Source organism: Aptenodytes patagonicus, chromosome 1, assembly GCF_965638725.1.
Source record: "Aptenodytes patagonicus chromosome 1, bAptPat1.pri.cur, whole genome shotgun sequence".
In the NCBI taxonomy this organism is placed as follows: Eukaryota; Metazoa; Chordata; class Aves; order Sphenisciformes; family Spheniscidae; genus Aptenodytes; species Aptenodytes patagonicus.
Window position 1 is genome coordinate 63,866,662 of NC_134949.1, and position 21,809 is coordinate 63,888,470.

Consider the following 21,809-nt stretch of genomic DNA (forward strand, 5'->3'; position numbering starts at 1 on the left):
CAAACCTCAGTCTCTGAGCAGGTCTTAAATTGAAACTTCTGCAAAATCCTCAGCAGAGTCATTTTTGTCTCCAGCAAACCCATCTTCATGCCAATGCAGCCACGGGGTCCTGCCCCAAAGGGCAGGTATGCAAAGGGATGTCGTTCCTTCTTGGCCTCCTCTGTAAACCTAGAAGGTGCAGAGATGGAAGCTGGTTCAAAAAATGCTTTTTGCTCCTGATTCCATGTTTTTCATTTACATCTCAAAAGGTGGTTATTTCAATTGGTCTTAATGAACAGGTCAAGGTTACTATTGATGGATTACGTCGTGATGGGCCTGATGCCCTTAAGTAAACAGATAATTGACTTATGGCCATCAGCCTTTGTCAGCTGGTGATTCCAGGAGAGGACAGACAGGCATTACTATTACTTCCAAACTATCTTTAATGAATTGCCTTCATTCAATGACTGTGCTCAGAAGAATGATAACTTCAGGTGCAGACATGCTGGCTGTTTAGACCTTTGCATGTATGAGGGAGAGATTACAGCTAAGAGGAAACTAATGGGCTGCAATGTGAACTAACTAGAATTAGCAACAGCGCTTCCCTGCTGTGCACCGCAGAAGCAGATCAATAGGAATTTCTCTCTGAATCTTGCAAGGGGAGATGAAATCTCATGAGATTGGACAGGCCATGGAAGACAGCTATTACAATTCAGTACACCCTCTTGGCTCAAAGAGACCAGGTTTCCAGTTGGGAAACATTGAAATTGCAGACATTTCTGTTCTTAGAGTTGAAGTACCTCAGTCCAATTGGAAAGACTGATTAATGTGGCAGTCTGTATGCAGATCTGCATCAACTAGCTAGCTTTAAAATACTTGATCAACCCATTACAAATGAGTTGTTTTTTTTTTTTCTTACAAGGAAGGAAACAAAATTCCTATTTGAACAGCAGTCCAAAGGAAAAAAAGTAAAATGTCTTTGCCAACATCAGCAAAGATGGATGTATACTGGACAGAATATGTACAGACAAGAGTACAGAATATGAGTCAGTACAAGTTATTAGGGCCAATGCATAATCAACAAGGTGAGGCTCATCCTGGCTTGTGCTGAGTCGCTGATCAGAGTGGCTCCTTAAAATAAGCAAACCTTTACAGCAGTGGCATTACCCCGGAAATCTACATAGACCTCCCATGTCATAAGGTGTTTGGAGCTGTTCTGGTAGTACAGAACTACTTTTCCAGTTCTGTGTGTGGATAAAGGTTCTGTCCTTCGTGTATAGGTGGTGCTTAGTTGTCGGCTGAGGTTAAACCACAAGTCATCCCTGAAAATCTCTCATCTGTTTGGATAGTTTGCAAGAACTTTAGACTTCTAAGGCCCAGAGAACTCATGCAGAGTAGAAACTGATGAGAGGTCATACAGGCTATTTTGAGGTTTGGAAAAAATTAATATTGTGTATTTCCACTAACTCCATCCCCATGCTTACATATGCTAAATAAAATTGGGATACTACGGCAGAAAGTACTACAGAAGCCTGTAATTTGAGACTGAAGGACGATTAACTCATTTACTGAGCCCTGTTGCATATCCCATGCAAACAGGGTAATGCAATTCTTGCCTTGCTCACCCCCATATATCATTCTGGTAAATGTAAAATCTCGCTTGTATTATTCCTGAGGCAGATTTCAAAACGAAATATTAGAGGAAAAAAGGCTGTAGCTGAATTAATTTATTTTTTGTTAAGCTCTTATTTTATAATTCTTACGAACATTACCAACTGATACAAGCTGGAGAGAGTGTTAGTAATTATACTTCATTCCTCAGGGAAATTTCAAAAGGGAATCTCAGACACATTACAAACAGCACCGCATGAGTCAAGGGGACTGCAGCCCCCACTATCAATTTTACCGCGTAATGCGCTTTCATACTACTGTTAAAGTGGTGAATAAACAATTAAGACAGCATTTCTAGATAAGTGTTGCTAACCCCCTTCCCCCCCAGACTTCCAGTTATTGCTAAGATTCCTCCCCAACAAAAACTTTGGGCCTCTCTAACCCTGGCATTGCTCTTCTTCATGGCCTAAGGTGTCTGATAGAGCATATGCCAAGATTTGCTCCAGAAGGAGCATTGGGCAAACCCACCTACACAATACACGTGTTCTCCCACTGGCAAAGATGGTTCTGGGCTGCCTGCATCACACCCAGTTGTTTATGGAGCATGCACTTTTTTTCTTAGTAGACTTTTCAATGTAGTGGTAGCTTAAAATGCAGCTGCCCCCAGAACAGCTTAAAATATAGCTGCCCACAAAACAAAATTGTGCTTCCAGATAGCACTGCATCAGCTGAAACTCTCCCTGTAAGCTCAACTCAGCATCTGTAAGATAGGGCAGGGTACACAAACACAACTTGACAGTGCCCCCCCCCCAGTTGAAAAGAATAAATGCTCCATGTGAAATATGTCTTGCCAAGCAGAGCTAAGAACCCAGGATCCTAACTTATGGACAGAGAGCAAATTCCCAGTGGGAGATGGGATAGGTTCCCCGCTCACAGCATACCCACACCGTTACAACATCTCAGGTAAAAAGGCTGCTCTAAACCAGCCAGGAGCTGGATGAGCTTCCTGGATAGCTCCATGCCAGTGAATATGCTATCTCATCTCAGAATTTCTGCATCCAGAGGTGACACTATTTGCAGCATCTGATTTGGAAACAGGTCTGAAAACCTGTGCCACATTTCAACCTTGACCAGACCTTGCACTTTCTGTGGGATGTGCCACTATCACCACTTGTCTAATTTGGTAGAAATAACATATTTTATGATCTAAATTAAACTGTGCTCCTCTTGGTGGAAATACTGCTTCGAGTGAATAGCGGTTGACTGTGGCTGCGAAGGAGCAGCAGGATCTGGTGCCTCCACTGGACAGGCTGGAGTCCTGCGCCCACCCTAACGCATGAAACAGCATGTAAGGCAGGCCTTTGATCTAAACAGGCCCAAATAAGGACTTCAACCCAAGAATGGAAAGCACTACTCCACGTACCTCTCAGGAATGAACTTCTCAGGCTCTGGCCAGAACTCAGGGTTGTGGTGGAGATATCCAACTGCGGTTTCAATGACAGCCCCAGCTGGAATACGCTGCCCCAGCACTACACAGTCTTTAGCTGCTTCCCGAGTGAACCTGCAACAGTAAGTGTCATGTATCCCAGATGATTAATAAAGGTAGAAACACAGCAGGAGGGAACCATAGAAGTCAATCTCTTCAGCTGGACTGACCCCGCAATTTCAGAAGTAACACTTTCCCAGAAGATAAATACAGCAACCATAGCTGATGCTAGTGCCTTCTCAGGTTACAATCATCTCCACCTAGAAGCACGCAGCTCCAACCCAGCTGGCTAACTTTCGCCCTTTTCACAGTAAAGCATTTCTGGTTGCTCATGGTTTTCTAAAACGTTAACTGTTGAACTGCAATTTTGCTGCTAATGTTGGTTTTAGACTCATTTTTTATGAAAACTGCAGATGAAACATGCCAGTCATCTCTAATAACAGGCAGAAGGAGTATGCTGGTTTGCCTTCAGAAAAAATTAAATTAAATATAGGGTTTGAGTTTATTTATTTGAGAAGCTCCCCCATGTTGGGACAGCACCTGAAATTTAGCAAGAGATGGTTTTAATGTTAGGGCTAAGTGTTCTGCTGCTGCTACAAAAATACAACCAATTCACAAGCCTTGGAAAACTGCAGCTCACATACACTCATCAAAGGTAGGCATGACGTTAGCAACAAAACTCTCCAGTTTCCTCCCACCCTGTGGTGACAGGTGACAGCGTAGGACTGTCCTTAGGAACCTCATAGTGACAGTAAGACTGAGAAAAGCCACCTGCCAAAGCTGAGCTTGGGTCTGTGAACCTTGTAAAAAAATGGCGTGTGGGTATGCACGTGTGGTGGCAATCCTGATCTAGATCTTTTGGTGCTTGGGTGGTTGCTACAGACCCCAAACCAGCCCAGACCCAAGCGGATGCCCTGCTATCTCAGCCTAGGAGCTATTCCCTGGCACCAGCTGGGAGCACAGGGGCGAGACAACGTGCAGGAGCTCCCATTGCTGCTCCCCGCACTGTGCCTAAAAAGTTGAACAAAGATTTCAGTTTCAAGCCTGTCAATCTGGTATCATTACAGGAACACATTCTTTCCTCGCTGTCATCCATCTCTCTCTTTCTCATAGACAAATAAATAACAGAGGCTCCAAACCTGGAACAAAACACTGGCATGCTAAAAAACACAGACAAGCCATTCTTCTCACCCTTACATGAATTTGGTGATAGTGGAAACATGAGTTCTGTGGAAGAAAGTTCTCTGGCTAATAAATTAATTTTTTAAAAAAACGCATCATTTTATAACAAGCTTGGCTGCTACTGAATTTTCCCTTAACTCAGCATTATCCTTGTCATGGGCAATTAGCATCTTTCCGGGCTGTCCTATCCATTCCCCATCCATCAGAGTAAAAGCCAGATCAATAAACACCACCAACATTGCCAATCGAAACTTTGGAACAACTTTGCTCCATTCTCATTCTCTTTCCCGTCTGACAAACATTGATTGTTTCCCAGTGTTTCAGCTGAAACTCAAAGATCCCTGACGCTTTAACTGGCAAAACAATTTCCACTTGCATACCATGTATAACATAGTAAAGCCTAGTCATCTTATCCAGGAGCAAGTATCTTTGACATTTACCCTCTGAACAATCCTGTAGATGTCCATTGAAAAATCTTGACTTCCTATCTTTGTGAACATATAAAAGAGAACATGATTTTAAGCTTCTTTATTTTAAGGTACTTGCAATCGTGGGGTAAATTTTTCAAAGGCTGTCACAGCAAGCTCAGCTTTGGCTCCTTTCCAGTCATCTGAGATCTTCCCCCGGCTTCACGAGAAGCAGTGCAACAGGCTGACCCCTTCGAAAAGTTCCATTCTTAACGTTTGCATTTATGCTTGTGATAACGTGGAAATTTGACAATCAAACAGCTTTCTAACTTCTTTCCCCCTTGTTTTCAGTTCATCAATATAACTTAGTAAAATTAGTCTTGTGTGAATTGGGGCAAAACTTTCAAAATTGAATGGATGTAGCCATTAGCTTAGCTATATTAGTATAACAGTTCTAAGCGCAAAACAGTATGGGTCCTAGTTAAACACAGTAACATACAGCTTTCTGAATGTGCAAGCCTTCCACAGATCTGGGCCTTAATGGCCAGCAGGGTAACTCATCCACCAGCCAACAGGCTAGGATAGGTCTTTGCTCTGTATCCCCAAAGCCTGAGGTGTACGGAAGCAGCATCATCTGGCTTTCTAAGGCCAGTCCTGCTGCAAAATGACTCCATCCTCTAACCTTGGGGGATGTGAAGAATGATCAGGAAGCAATCTTGGCCAATCCATTATAAAACACTGCTTTAGAAATACCAGTATTAGCCAGTTTTCCTCCAATAGGCCACATTATATCTTTCAAATGCACAAGCAGTATTGATGTTGGCACAGAGACCAAGGGCACATTGGTCTTCCAACAGCAGATTTCCATTTTATAGAGCTAGGGATCTACCCTGTGGAATCAGAAGGGGGGAAAAAAAAAGATACCTGAATGCAGGTGGGTACATGCGCAATGTCTCTGCAATCACCATGTCCAGATAAGGGAGTTCTTGTACATTTTGGTAATCAGGGACCATCTGAAAAGGCAGGAAGAAAGGAACAATTACATTTTCTCACATTTAAGTGCCAAACTCATCTCAGATTAGCTTTTAAATCTTCTATTTTTTACTGGGCATTTTTCCTGTAGAAGAACTCGATGTCTCATCTAAAACAGTAAATGATAAAATTATAGAAAAATGTGGGCAGTAATTAAATGTGTGTATAACATTCCTTTCATCATCAAAATACTTTGGTCTGCAGCCCAGCTGAAGATATAATAATAAATCAGCTTGCTAGGAAGTATTAAAAACAGGGCATTACAGAGAGCATTAATAGCTACAACAGAGCTATTGTATTATACATGCCCTAAAATCTGCACAGGACCCTTGTTTCTTCCCAAAGACGGGAGCGTGGCAGACCAGGAGCACTTTGTTCCCAAGAAACAGCAAGTCCTTCAGTTGTTCTTGTGATGTTGGAGCAAACCCTTTGCCCTTTCCCAGTTATAGAAATAAAGCAAAGTGGTAGTGCTGTGAAGTCTGCTGAGGGGTGAGAGATGACACCGGAAGAAACCGGCACCCCGATGAGGGACAGCACGCAGCGGCGAATTGCTCTGCTGAGTAGAGGGGGCTGAGGTACAGTTCAAATCCCACCCAGCAGGATTGCAATAGTGCCTGGGGAGAGAAGCCTGTTTCCTCCCGTGGCCACCCCTTGTGTAACGCTGCTTAACTTTGCATGGCGGGCAATACCTGAGCCCACATTTTCATAAGTCTACAAAACCACCCGGCCCTTGGCAGCGAGTGGTGAGCACTAAAACCCAAACAGGGCTGTAGGTCAGAAGACTTTGCCCTCTGACAGGCAGCAAACAGACAGCGAGAGACACCAAACCACAGATGACCACCAGCAGCAGTGACATGACTCAGCGCATGGACAGAGAATTTCTCCCACTGTCACCTTCCTTGGAAGAAGGACATTTTCCCTGTCTTATTCAGTGCTCTCAGCAGATGGCAGCCAAAGTACATCTAATAACCCCATCAGGAAAGCAGAGTTTTGTTTTAAATTAGAGCATCTCCTAAAGACTGACACAGAGTAAACTGGAGAAAAGCACAGACGTCAGACTAGACTAAACCTTTTATGAAGATTTGGGGCCCCTGCCGTTCACAAAGGGGACTGGATTCCATCCTTCCTTTATTTACTACAGCACTTTTCATGTATAATGCATATTTTATTGAATTTTCATGCAAAAACATATGGTACATACTGAAAATACTAAGCAGCGAACAACTCCAGATGGTATGCAGAAAAGGCGTACAATAGAACGAGGATACCTTGCTGGATTAGGGTATCCCACTTATTCAGCACTAAGCCACCATGCACCATTTCACATTAACTGATCTTTTCTAGGAAGGAAATAGATACATTCTATTATCCCCATTTTTTGGCTCAGGAAAGAAAAGCAAAACCAGAGAAAGTAATTTGCACAGGCTGAGAAGAACCAGTGTGTCTGCTCCTCTCTTAGGGAAAAAGATGCAACTCAGCTTGTCAATAGATGAAGTATTTTGTCAGTATATGTCAAATATTATCAATACAGGAAGTATAGACTGCACTGACAGCCTTTCAGTATTGCTTTTATGTTGCAGTAGTGCCTACTAATTCAAACCTTTGGCTTTGGTTGATGGTTATCAGACAAAGGACTAGGAGACTAAAAGCCACAAATGGCAGCAATGTCACGAGAACCATGGCTGAAGGCTGTGCTCCAATAATTTGAATAGCTAAAACCAAAGACAGGAGGATGATTTTTTGCAGAAAGGGATCCGAGGGCTACCTGATTTCACACAGGAAATCAGCAGCAGGGGTTGGAGATGAACTGTGATCAGACTCAAAATGTCAGGCCTTTGTGGCAAACCTACCCCTCTCCATGACCGCATAGGTGCTCCACGCTTTGATGCAAATGCATGCTGTGGTCTGTATTAATTTTTTTTTTTCCTGCTAATTTTACATCTCTCTTTCAGAACTTTCCTCTGTCCTTTTTATACTGCTCTCCTGCATCTCTTTGAATTCTGGGTCAGCATCTGAGTCCCGTCCCTGCAATCCCTCCTGATTTCATGGCCAGGCTGGCTGAGGGAAAGGTTCAGGCTCAGACTAAATGAGTGGTGGAGCCAAGAGCACACCGTGATGTGTTCGATTCTCTGAGTCATGCTCTTTCCACTGGGCCTTCCTGTCTCTTTCATAATCCCTCTACATACTTCTGAAGTCAATAATTAAGATAATTATATGGTAACCTGATATAATAAGTAGCCACTAAATCAAACCATACATCAACAAATAATATAACACTAAATTATGGGAGCTTTGATTTGCTCTTTCAAATAGCTTCTATACCTTCAGGGGATTAGCAGTTCAGAAAACAAAACAAAGGTGCAAAACCAGCTGATTTTCCTTAGAAGAAAATTCCTTTTGCTTACATAAAGAAAAAGGGGTCAGTCAAATGGCAGCACAGTGAACTCTGCTATCGTGAGCATGGCAGACACATCAGTCATTTCCTACATCTGATGCAACTTAATTATTGGCACTTCCATGCTTTTAGCATCAAAGTAGCTGGACCTAATTTAGTAGTTGTTTGCAAGGTCTGACCCAGGGCTGCATAAAGTACACACCAGCCCAGTATCTCTATTTAGGAAGGACAGTTTGATGCCTTTTTTTTCCTTTCAAAGAAAATATTTTCCATTTGTTTTTCCACTCCCTCTCTTCAAAATATTCCTTTAGCCAAGCACATTTCAAAGGAACTTAAATATGCTTTTCTCCCTAAATGTCCCTATTTATATCTTTCAACTGCTGGCAGGTTTGCTGGGGTGGGGGGTGGTGGTGTGCAAAGATGCCACTTTAACCCCCTGCAAAAAAAAATATCTACATTGCCTCTTACTTAAGATTGGGTGTTTTTTCATTAAGAAAGAGATTCCTTTCTGTAACAAATAGAGATGTGGGGGGAGAAAGGCGGCACCACATTGCATGTAACAAAACATCCTACATTTTAATTTTGCAGCCACTGCTTTGCACAGCAGTTTGTCTTATGCTTTGCACAGCCTTGTAGTATCTTTTCCAGTTGACATGGAAGTGAAATGGCCATGTGACATCTTGTGGCATTTCTCTGCGTGCAGGTTTTCCCCGTTTGATTTCCGGAGGTGTGGTGGTACACCCTGACCCATTCCAGGCCGTTCAATCACTTCTGAGGTCCAGAAAGCATCTAGTTTGGCCACAAACTCTCCTTTATGACTAACAGCAAATCCCAGGCCTCTATTCCTTAGAAAAAGGTGGGAAATTAATTTTTCTACCCTGAGGTGAAATACCAGCAGTGATTATAAAATTCCCTACGTGCTACAAGGATGATACGTGTTTTAATCCCCTTATAAATTCCAAGAGCGATAACTGCCTTCAGATCCACCCCTGCTTTTCAGTATTGGCTTTAGCGTTTTCTAGGCAGGCAAACCTATTTTTTGCCACCACCCTCAGTTAACTTTTAATTCCTCAATGAACACCAAGGGAATCCAAGTGCTGACAGGAGAGGTCTCGCCAATCTTTCTGCTGCAGTTTGAGATGTTACTGTTCCCAGTTGCTCGCTTCTCTTTGCTGGCTGTGGTTAGCGTCACCACAGCCAAGTCAGCAGAAGGGAACATATGCCTGCACCTCAGCTGCTTCCATACAACGTCCAGCATGAACCCATCTTCAGCGACAGTTTAAGACAAGATACTAACTTTTCCCCAAAGTAGTTGCCAAGTGAGGCACAGATCCTTCTCTACCACCTCTGTTTTGGGAGTGGTCACCCAAGCATACATCAGTGAATGAAAGATTTCCACTTATGCTATTGGTCATGGTCTGGTGGTGCTCAGCAGCCAGAAATGAAAAAAAGCAGAGAAAATTTTGTGTAGCTGACAGAGTGTGACGTGCACCTGAAATTGACTTGGAAGCAGCGAAGGCTGCAGAGACCACATTCCTCATAACTAGTGCTGCTGAGTCATGGCCTGAGACTGAACCGGCTGCAGTTTCTGAGAAATTGCAATCCAAATCAAATGCCTCATGGGCAGGTGTGACTGTGACAAAGTCCATGTCAGAGAGATGACGTGCAGATCTGCTTAAGTGCAGATGCAGATCCATGAGTTATCTGTATATGCACAGCTACAGAACCCACATTGGCTCTCCCCCAAAATGTAGACTTTGGATAGCAATAGGATAGGAGGTGGTGAGTCAAAAACAAGCCAGCATCATCCCCAGTGACTCTCACCCACCCCCCTTTCAAATTGCCAAAAGAGCTATTCATACCATTGCCATAGCTAGGATTCACAAACAGGTCAATAATGTTTCTTGGTCAAATGGATCAAAAGCTGCCGATAGATCAAAGAATCTGCTTGGAGTTTTGACCTCTCTTTGGTCACCTCTAGGAGCTGCTCGTCCCCTAACAGAACTAGACCCTCTGTGCCATGCTTAGCCTAGGAGAAGGGGAAGAAATGCAAGAATACTATGTCAAGTTAGGGTTGCCCCACGACAACCTTTCTAACAACCGTATCAAGAAAGGAAAGGTTAGAGACAGGACAGCACTCAAGATGCAGATCAATGAAAAAAAGGGGTGGGATGGTTCAACAGGTGCCTATCTTTAACTTGCTTAAAGAAAGCTTGCCTCATGTTTTACCACTTCCACAACAACATGCCGGAATACCTGTAAAGCACCAAACTAAAACCTCCCTACGGTGTCAGGCAGCCAAATAGGACAAAGTTGATGAAGTAAAATTTCTTGGCTTTATCCTCAGAACTTGGACCAAATACTAAAAAAATGCTTAAGGCAATCCTCATGCGATACTTACTGCAAAATCTCTCTCTCTGCTGTCTGCGGTCCAGCCTGCACCTGCCAAGTGAGATGTCTCCCTGAGGCATGGCACCAGACAGAACCAGCCCTTGCCGCTGGGGAAACGGGACCCTGAAGCTCCTGAGTCCCACTCGTCTCAGGAGGCAGACCATGGCAGAAGGTGTTGCTTTAAGATACACTGCTTTAAGATAGAGAAGAGCCTACCTAAAATCACCAAGTGTCTGTTGGCCATTTCCAGTGACAGAGGCCTACAGAAGGGTATCTTCTAGCAAAATATTCAGTTCTTGGCTATAGAATTGAGAAGAAGGCTGAGGAACGAAAAATAGGACAGCAAGCCTGATTTCCAGATTAAGATGCAGCAGCAAGAGGCTTCCTGAGCTGCCTAGCACCTCTCCTCTTGAATCCTTACAGCACACCTTGGTAGCACTAAAGCCTCACCAGCAGCATCGTGCCTTCTCACGTGCTCTCAGAAATGAACATTAAAGCAAGTCCTCAGCTCCATCCCCTCATGCCTCTTTCCCCAGAAGCAAGCAAAGGCTATCCAAAATATGTACTCCCAAGCTTTCCCTTTATTTCTTTATTTCATGTGGGTTTCCTGCCATCTCTCTGATCTGCTTGGGTTGTCATTCAAATGGAAATGCAGCACGCAGGCTCTCACCCCCACCCTTGGTGGATGCTCACTGGGTTTGGGGGCGTTACTTTGCTCATTGAGGTACTTCCCAAGCTGCAGCAGCACTCAGTGCTTCAGACATCTCAAACAAACTCCTCCCGGCTTCTCCTAAAGACCATGCATGCCAAATAAATTTAGTATTACAGCTTTTTGTTCAAATCACCTGCCACTCACCCTCACACCTCCTCTAAGTCCACTCTTCACGTTCCCCTCTCGCCGGGTCCATTGCCACGCAAGTCGCGTGAGCACAGGCGGAGGCAGGTGCCAAGTCACAGGCCAAGTTCAGAGGTGGTGGGAAAGGCCGGTGCACCAGTTATGCACTGATAACCACATTACACGCAGACCTTGCAGCTAAATTCCCTCCGTTACTTTGGTGCAAATCCACACAGCTCCCTGGGGTTGTATCAGTGTAAGGGAGAGGAAAATGCGGTTCTAAGTATCTACCCAATAGTCCTGGGGAAAGAGCCAGAAAGTATAAGGTTACACCAATGTCAACTCTCTTTAATGTTACTTTGCTTTTCGAATCAAAGACTTCAGCTCCTGTCAGAAGACAGACCTCCACTACCTCCAGTAGCTTTTGCGGTGCTAAAACAAGGTCTTTGTAGCATCACTGTTCACAAGGAAACTTCTGTGAGATAAAAATACTTCCTGAAACTGAACAGTGTCCCAAAACCAAACAGATAAACACAAAAGCTGCAACCAAAACAGTCAGAAATTCTCTTCCACCTACATTACTACTGACACATGGTGATCACCAAGAACAGAATGAGTGCCATCAGGTAGAAGATCTGAAAAAAAAAGGCAGGAAAAGAGAAGAAAATCACTAAAGAAATCCTTTATGAGGCAAGCTACAAACAAAAAGAAAGGAGAAAAAAATCTGTTTCAATCTCAGTTTCATAAATTTGTCAGTTCCACCTAGTCCCAGACTCCCATGCCAATAGAAGTGGGTGCCCTTGAACGAAAAGCAAATAAATAACTGGGAGTGAGATGGGGTGCCTGGGCCGCTCTGCTGTCATGAAGGATGGGGCGGGCCCCCAGCATGCTGATAGTGCCCGGCCAGGCAGCTTTTAATACACAAGTACCCTCCCTATAGTATTTTTTTTTTTTTTACTTAGGTTTGGTGGCGAAGAGTAGACCTCTCCAAAAGTGGCTCCCTACCTGTATGCAATGCATGCTTGCTCCACCTATTTGTGGATGTGATATAATCCCTGGCAGTGCATTGTAGCAGGCTAAGCCCATCAGAGGCACAGAGACTGCCCGCTTCTCACCTCCTTAAAAACCACTCAGCCCCCAGGAAATCCTCCCCCGGTTCTCTCCTCAGCCCACCGAGGCTTGAAAGTCTCTCTTTCTACACTTGTCTGACACAATCTAAATTTCTACTTGGGTGGCAGAAATGCTGAATGGAGAAGGATCCCAGTGGGAGGGAGGCAAGGAGGAAATTAAACAGGAGAAAGGACTGCCAGAGGCCCAAAAGGCTGAGAAAGAGAATTATAAAACTGGGGTAGGTCTGTCCGAAGGGCATGTCACCAGTCCAAAGCACATTAAGCACTGAAGTTCGTGCAAGACTTAATCCTTCCTGCTATAGAAGTGTCCCTTGGTGGTTGCTGCAGATCTACAGGAATAAAGAGGAGGGACTTTTTTCCCCTCTCAGCAGACATTCATGTATCACATAAGAGCCAGATGATTTAATTTAATCATTCCTGCTCCAGCTGGTATTTTCTGTATGGAGGTGACAGTGCTTTAAATTAGGACCTTGCATATAAAAGGCCTGTGTGTTTAGTTTAATCAAATGTTCATTTCCTCACGTTACATTTATATTAAAAGGCATCAGCATGAATTTTCATGCTGCAAATAGAGGCTATCATACGGGCTATGTAGCGAGGTCGTCTTTGGTCATTCTTCATCTCTATGGCCTCATACGCTTGGCAGCCTTATGGACTGAGAGGTGACTCAGCCCCAGGCATGCAGTTTGGGGAAGTATACCCTAGAGACCACGGTCCAACCTAGGAGGAGAGCAGAGCTTTACACAAAATAAATTACTTCGGTAATTCGCCCTTCCGCAGGTACTTAAATATGGGCCTGAGCCAGTGGCTGCTTAAGTCATCGGCTTCAGCAGTTGCTGGATGAGACCTTTTCTGAATTAGTAAACAAGCAAACATTCACAGTAAAGAAACTGCAAGATTCTCCCATCACTCAGCGTAATTATTATTTGCTCCGACAAGGGCAGGTCAGTTTTAATACCATACAACATTTATGTAGTGCCTGATGCCTTGAAAACATTTTATGTACATTAGGTGCAGTACAACAATAATAAAACTTTGCCTTTCCATAGTTGCTTTTCCCCTGAGGCTCATGAAGCATTTAGCAAACATTAATTAGTTGGTCATCTTCCAAATGCATGTGTGAGGTGCTCCTGGTAAATACTCCCTCCCTGTACACAAGGGGCCAGCAGAGGTGCTGAAGACTTGAGGCTGACAATTTGCAACCTTAAGAGTCAAGCACCCACCAATGTGGGCCTTCATAAGTAGTCTGATTTTTTTTTCAGCCTCAGTGTGACTCCTGTGAGTAAACAGGCAAAGACTGCTCCAAATGCATAGACTTAAAATGACCAAAAAAGAAAAAAATCCATTGTAAGGCATTTAAATATGTCTTAAACAAAAAGGATCTTTGTTTTTAGCTGCCAAGATCATAACTCAGGGCTCAGCCTGTCCTTGGGAAACTGATGGTACTAAAAGTACAGAAAGTAAAGAAGCTTTTCTGGCGTCAAAGCTTCAATTCCTTGCTGTAGACTCCTGGACCTCCTGCCTAATACAGGTAAAATCTTAACCCTTCTCCCCTTACTTTCCCCATTGCGAAGGATCAGAGCCAAAGGGAGAAATAATTTTCTAATATATAGTTTAAAACTGATGAGCCATGTGAAGCCTTGGAGCAGAGGAGCGCTGATACGTCCCATCTGCGTGGCAACTCTTGACCTCCACCTCCCTTTTCTCCCCATCCAGACAGCGCTGGCAAACTTTCCTAAGTGGGACCTGTTCCGTGTCACTCCCACTTGCTGCCTCATTTCTTGACTGGCAATGTGGCTTATGCCATGTCCAGTCCTAGTTCCAAATTTTAGCGTATGTCCTTTCTACAAGGCATGAGGGAAAATGTTCCTGTTGAAACTTCTCACATTTTAGCTGAAAATATGAAAAATGGAGAAAGAAAGGGGAAAAACTTCTTTTCTGACCAAAGCTATTCAATGCCTTTTCCCCTTCTGCTCCCTCTGGAAAGTACTGACTGCCTTGGGTACAACAAAGCAATTTACAATTGGTAAGTGAAAAAATTTGATTGCACTTAAAACAGCTTTTGTGTTTTCTCCCTCCAATGCATGAAGAGGATCTTTCAAAAAAACTAGATGCCAGTCCAAAACCCACTACCCCAACCTCAGCGGGGAGCTGGCTGTGAGCAGGGGTGTCTGCTACCATGACACTATCCTATGACAAACGTCTCTAGATATTCAGATAAAGCTGTCTGCGATGAATCCTGGCAGATGCCTATTCAAGGATTTCTTTCCCTTTCTTCCCTTACTCTCTCTCTTCTCCATCTGGGAACACAGAAATTTCCCTAAGCCTGTTCACGCTTAGATTTAGTGAAGCCATCATGGTGTCATGTTCTGGCGCTGTTTTGTGCCTTTGCTTTCCTCTACCCTTTGTAGAGCAGCACGGCACGGCTGTCCATCTGTTTATGATTTACTTCACACAACGACTTGGTCCCGATTACACTGATAGGCACAGTAGGTTATTTGAGGGCCAACTGGACCTCTGTAATGACACTCTAACTGTACCCAAATCATGGGAACATTTCCAATCAAAAAAGGCCAGTGGAAAAACTCCACCGGGACCTCCCCCAGGAGAGCCTTCCTGTCCTTAATCCCAGGAAGGAAAAACAAACATTTATTTTTTTATCTGGAATTCTTCTGCAATTATCAGTGCCCAAGTGATCCACAAAAACTGAAGAGAAGACAAGAAGAGAAACCGACACCTGGGTCTTTCTGATGTTTAAAGATGCATATTGGAGAAGAGATTATAAAGAACAGCATGCAATTCAGGAGGCCACATCTTCCATGGTCTCCTTTAGCACAGACCTGAATTACAGAGTCAGAGGAACTGTACTGATCTGCACCAGCTGAGGATGGACCTGGGAAGTGCAGCCATTTGGGGGGCACTGCATACTGCCACAGGTAGGAAGCCCCTCCGTGCGTACTGAATCACTGGCCCTCGTGAGCACACGGGAGTGAGGGGAAAAAAACCCCACAACTCAAAAAGCTGCAGGATGAAGTCACAGGGTCAGCAATGAGAAAATGAGAATTCATTTGTAATCTGAACAAGGTCATTTCTAGCATGTTTTAGGATGATATAAGACTTTACAGGGAAGGCAAATGGAAAGTATTGCTCACGACTTCTTCTGTTTTATGAGTAAGCTGCTTTGGCCTTTATTTATTTATTACCTCACAGTCCCACAACGATCCTGGTGTGAAGACCAATTTGCTGTTCTTTCTCTCTTGCTTCTCAAGGATATTTTTGCTTCCTAAACCTGACCCTTTCCTGTCTCAGTGCCTGGCCACCTCACTCATTTACCTCTCCATATTTCCAACAGACCCTTATTTTTACAATTCCCCACACCTCGCCTCTGTGCTATCATTTCACTTATGGCCACACTACTTTAATACCCAGTATTTTATCCTTTCTTATTCTTTTTCAAAGCTCTATCCTGCTCTATCTAGTCACAAAAGCTCTGGGGTGCAGTATGGAGACCCAGGAGAACCTGCCCAACATGGTGGTACCCACCTGGATTTGAGCCAGCCCTGACATGGAGGCCACTCGAACCAGATGCCACTGAGACATGGTACCCACAAAGTGACACATTTGCTGAATTGAATGATTCAGCACAAAAGAGCACTTTTAAGCCAGAAAAGTGCATAAGCCATAGTGGTCTGCAGGGGGTTCACAATACTTTTGCCCATATAAAATACTGAATAAAATACAGTATCCTTTGCCCTTTTTACCACAAGTTGTGGCACAAGGATCTATGCATACCCACAGATGGGCTAATTTGGGGCTGGGGGGGAGAGATTTTCTGAGATTACAAAGATGGAGCACAGCTGTAGGCTTTTCCTGCAAAGGCCCTGCCACACACACAAGAGCAGCTAGGCATACTCAGAGTATTACCAACCCCGATCGCTCAAACATTATGAGTGAGGCCCCAACATACTTAGAAATTGGCTGGAAAACACATGAGATTTATGACAAATAATAACATTTTGAACTTCATTTGCCTTCTGGCTTCTGAACCGGGATTCATGTTTTCTGTCTTAGCTTTTCAACTAGAAACCTTTTCCCTTTTTTTTATTAGTTGTTTTTTGCTTCAATAATGAAAGATGAGATTCTGGTTATACACCTGACTTCAGTGTCGAGTGATTTGAGAAAATACAAAACAAATATCCAGAGACTTGCAGTGCGATGGCAGGATGCTGGTAATATTCCATTTACAGAGCACCATGGGCCATCCCTGCCTGCCCTTTGGCCATCTGCTGCTAGCGCTCAGCTAGAATCACACAGACCTTTTTAAAAAAAAAAAGGTCTACAAGACTGTGAACTTCATGTGAATAAACATCACACAAGCATGAGCTGCCCCCCAGAGTGCCCACGGTTTTGTAGCACGCGTTTCAGTGGGGGTTACTGCAAGAAGGGCCTCGGAGATTAAGCATCCAACCTCCTCTGAAAATGCCAAACTTGGTACCTTGGCAAAGCTTGACACAGAAAAAAATTGAGACATGCAGACAAAGTAATTGTGGGGGAAACTGCTGAGTCTATATATAGCTTTTTGTTTCTGCTGGGTACTAGAAGGGGGGGTGGGGAAGGGAGGAAGTGAGGGGGAGAGAGGGAAAAGAAAGATAAATTTTGGTTGCTGCTGTCATATGCAGATCCACTTATCTATGGCTGAAGCCCAGGCAGCTGTGTGACTCTAAATGAAGAAATTTAATTAAAAAGTAAAAAATGAAAATCAGCAGAAAAAAAACAGAGAAAAAACAGGACTTCATGCTTCCCACACCTACCCTGATGTGTAAATAGAGACTATCTGACTGATGAACGGTGCTGCTTATTTCTTTGACTTCCATGTGTGCAAAGAAACCTACAATTCTTTCTAGTGAACAAGCAGATAATCACAAAGCCAATGGCACGTTGCTGCCATTCCAACTTTGCTGCTCTTGTTTAAATGACATCATGCAATATCTTGGTAGTCCCAGTCATATAATACCTACGATGCACTAAAAAAAAAATGGGGTTTGGATCAATTATGAAGGAAAAGATTTTAGAAGGCAGGTTACTTGGGATCATATTCTGCCTGAGTTACACCTCTTGTAAGAAACACGTTGGGAAAAACTGCAAGTGCGTGCGATTCCCTTTTGCACCTCTTGCATACTTGGACCCGCCTTCTGCCAGCGTAACTTAGAGCAACCTCGTGGTTTTCCCTGCCTTAGCTCCCAAGGCATTTGCAATGCAGCTCAGAAGAGCCAGAGCATCTTGCACTTTTGTCCATACCCACTGCTTTTCCTAACACATTCAATTCCCATTTCACATTATGGCACAGTAAGAGAGATTGGTATTAGTACTTTTGGCCTCTCTTCATGTGCACACACATGTATGCATGTGTATTTTCTGTAACACATCCATCAATTTGAAATGGTATAAAAATGACTAAAAAAAAAAAAATCCGATCTTTAAATCTCAGAATATTGAAAGTGTCAGTGCTGTGAAGTCAGAAAATTCATTCCAAGTCCTATTTATCTAGGTCAGGATGTGGGAAGAAATTTTTTTGCATTCTGCATGTGCACGTCACCACTTTTGCTCCTTGGTACTACACAGGCTGGGAGCTGAAGAGCCAGGGAAGATGATGGCTTGCTCCCTGCTTCCAGTGGACTTGATAGAAAAATCCCTTTTATGTTCCTTATAATGGAGTCTTGTCTCATCTCTACCACAAAAGACGCTTTGGCCAGTATATTGCAAATACCGTGCTGACAGACAGTGCATGTACATAGCTCTGCCTCAATGCCACGTCACCACTGCCTCTTCTTTAAACCAGAAGAGAAAAGTAGCCTGCAAAGCAAGGAACAAGTTAACAAAAGGCTTCATTTATCTCCAGCTGATACCAACGTGACAGCGGGAAATGCGGGGTCAGATTCCAGGCACATTATTGCGAGGGCAGGAGGAGCGCGGGGAGTAGCCGCTGTGTGGCGAAGCCCCAGGGCTTGCAGTCAGGAGGTCAAGTCCTGACACAGCTTTCCAAGCGAATTTGGGAAAGTCTCTTCCTCTCCTCCAGCACTTTTAATAAGACCGGTAAACCTTAATCATGAGATTGTGTGGATACTGCTGGCATGCTCAGAGGCCAGCGGCATATGACGCTTCTGTTCAAAGCCTGATCATTACATGGTACTAACAGTAACTTCCTTGCTCTTTTTTTTACATTTTTTAAGTCATGGGTAAGGTAAGTCTTGGCAGTTAATACTGATATTATATGAAATAAAGGTAAATCTTGAATGGACAACAAAATTGTGGACAGACTACCAGAACAGAAATTTTACACATTCCTTCTGTGTAAATAAAGAAGTGAACTTAACCCGCCATGAAAGCTTTGCTTTACGATGTGCAATTGCTGGGGGAAAAAAGTTGTAATGGGTGTTATACACTCACCCACACACCAGCAACAAACAGGCAAAGAAACTCTTTGCCTACCTTTGCATGGAAACAATAGCTGTAATTTGAAGTTGAAGCGATCTGCTTTCAAGGTTTATCTATCTATGATGCCCTTGGGTCCCAAACAGAGGTTGGGATCTGTGGGTATCCTCCCTGCTCCCTGCACCTCTGCCCTCTCAAATTATGAAGAGGGAACCATGCAAGGAAACTGCTGCTGCTACGGGACCTCTGGAAGAGGAGCCGCACCAAAAGCACTCCCTGAGCAGACGCCAGGACAGGCTCCTGCAGCCGGTGTCAGGATGCAGAAGCCGGGCTCATGCTGCTCGCATGCCCCACACTCCCCAAAATCCAGAGGGGAGGCTGTCGGGACAAGGTAATGCTGCTCCACCGCATGCGGTGCTACCAGCATCTCTCTGCTCCAGCCTGGACAGTGCTTCCCTATTTGATTATTTTTTCCATCATGCATTTCTTATTTCACTAAGGGGAGTTATTAATCAGGTGACCCAGGAGCGGTGGGGCTTCCCGCGAACCCGGTGCTACCACAGTAAGGGACAGAGCCGGTGCTCTGCTTGGTGTCGGTGCGCTCCCTCATTGTTCGAGCTGAAAGATGGCTCGTGTTCAGAGTGCTGTGCGCGACCAGGCTCCAGACAGGATGCAGCATGATCGGCTCGGTGGGAAATGAAAAGGATATAGGCTTTTTTGTCAGCTTGACATGGTCTTAATAATGTTTAAATATCTGAAGGTCACTATATTAGAGTGCAGAAATTTGGCACAAAGGCCTTTCTCTAAGATTATCCAGGTTTGCTGAAGTAAGACAACAAAAGAGAATAAACCGAACTGAGGAAAACCAACAACCGCTGCTAAGATGTTATTCTTCTCATTAAGCCTATACGCTGAGCCTATAGAGAAGGCAGCATTTTCTGTCCCTCTTGCTGACAGTTCAGTATTAGGGCACAAAGGCAGGTCACTGTCCTTGGCGATACGGTAAACAAAGATAAGAGCTGAAAGCAACGGAGTATTTTTTTAACCCTGATAATTCACTCAGAATAAATTCCATTGTGGAGAGATTTATTGTTTACTTAGCACTCCTCAAAAGAGCTCCTCAGGAATGCAATCTCCTTCCCATGCGCCGGACACGAAACACACGTTTCAGCTGAAAGCACTGGCCAGGCCTGCTCAGGGCATCTGTTACTCATCCCTGGATTCACGTGTACGAAACGTAAGTGAACCTGCTGGAAAAATGCAGCCCCGAACGTTTGCCCAGATCTGCTTGTTTTCCTGGGTTGGAAACTTAAACAGATGTCTTCAATGGGCAGCCGTGCTTATGAAAACGCTTTGCCAAAATGCCAACAAAAACCCCCATTGCGTTCCTTTTCTGCTCGCAAAACATCTGCAGCAGAGCAGCACAAGAGTGAAAAACATCGGTGTATTTTCTGACACTATTAGTAGAAGAAGGATCAGTCTTCCCTCTACCTGCCCCAAATAAAACTGCCCCATTCCCTTCCCCTCACAGCGCATCTCCCCAAATGCAGACATACCATGCCACTACTGGGGGAAGCACGCAAGGAAGGCATCACTGCTACCAGCAGAGACTGTCTTATCTTTTCCATGTAATGGCTCAGCAGCTTAAGGCAAGAGTTTAAGCATTTGCTGATTTGGAGCCTAGGGCATCAGATGAGAATTTGGGAGCTGTGGGTGCTGCCACAGAAGTGGCCATTTAATCCCGCTGTGGCTCTCCTTCCCACCTGGGAAGCAGCAATAAAACCTCTCCAGCAGATTGCCTGGGACCTCTCTGAAAGACGCATTTGGTAGACTTCTCCTAGCAGTAGCAGACATAACTGCAAACCCAACTGGATTAGATTTAGGCAAACTGCCCTCCAGAAGAGCATAGAGTCAGGACTGGAGGAACAACAAGGGATTTCTCATGGTTTGTGTTGTACATTTGACCTTCCCTACCTTTTCATAGGGCCTCTGGATTTCACCAGAGACAGGAATCTCTTTTCAGGACACGACGTTTATTGCAATGCAGGTCTTAAACATGCACTTACTGGGGACATCCTAGGATTGGCAGAGATGGATTACCTATGGCCTTGGGCTGCGCTGTAAAGTGGATTGTGAGTTTCAAATGTTTCTGTTTCATTTTCTGAAAGAGCTACAAGCTTAGCTGTTGCTAAAGTTTCCAACAGCGTTCTTGGGGATAGCTTTTGTAATCTGATCTCATCTCCAAAGCCTACATTACTCGTCCATTTGGACTAGTCCCTCTATGGTTCTCTGAGCAATTAAGAACTCTCTTTGGCTCTCACAGCACTGCAACACCCATAGGATGTACATGTCCATATTCCTCTTGCATGTTTTCATGGGGTGCCAGTTGCTCTATTGATTGCAGCAGGCATGTACTTGCTCTTTTTCAGTTGTTCTCGTAACCTCTTTTTAGCAGCTCTCTTGCCAGATAATCCGGCAACTCAACATACAGAAGTGAGTTCTGCTATCTGTTCCAAGGAAAGTTTTTCCAGGAACACTCAAAGATGCCAAAATCACAGAGGAATTGTTTACAAAGGTCAGTACACACTGTACCAGCATGCCATCCAGCTTCTGATATTCAGGTCAATCAGGGTTTATCAATATTAGCGGTGGTTCTTGTTGCAGGTATCTTATTGCATTGATACCGGTTGGCCCACAAACAGAACCTGAGCGGTTGTGGAGTCCTGCAGAAAACAGCAGTAAAATTAAGCTATTCCTCTGTATTTTAGTGCATTCATGGAAAAGGAGAGGTATGCCTGCCTGTGGTCATCACCCCCAAAATACACTGGGGGGCTTATCTGCTTGCTGTCTCCTATTCCTCATTTCATGTGCTTCATATCAAACCGAGGCCCTGCACCCACACACCTATACTCTGTGCTATTTGTATAGC

The 21,809-nt window shown here is 44.1% G+C and overlaps 1 protein-coding gene across 3 annotated transcripts in view; it reads right to left on the minus strand.

Annotated features, from left to right (window-relative positions):
* Positions 1-21,809, minus strand: part of TBXAS1 (thromboxane A synthase 1) — a 252,781-nt gene that overhangs the window by 3,397 nt on the left and 227,575 nt on the right. For all 3 annotated transcript variants that reach the window (XM_076339807.1, XM_076339797.1, XM_076339816.1), the window contains 3 exons: positions 5,590-5,678; positions 3,014-3,151; positions 6-168 (listed from right to left, as the gene is read on the minus strand). In XM_076339807.1, coding sequence (XP_076195922.1) covers positions 6-168; positions 3,014-3,151; positions 5,590-5,678 — 390 coding nt within the window. The remainder of the gene's footprint in view (positions 1-5; positions 169-3,013; positions 3,152-5,589; positions 5,679-21,809) is intronic.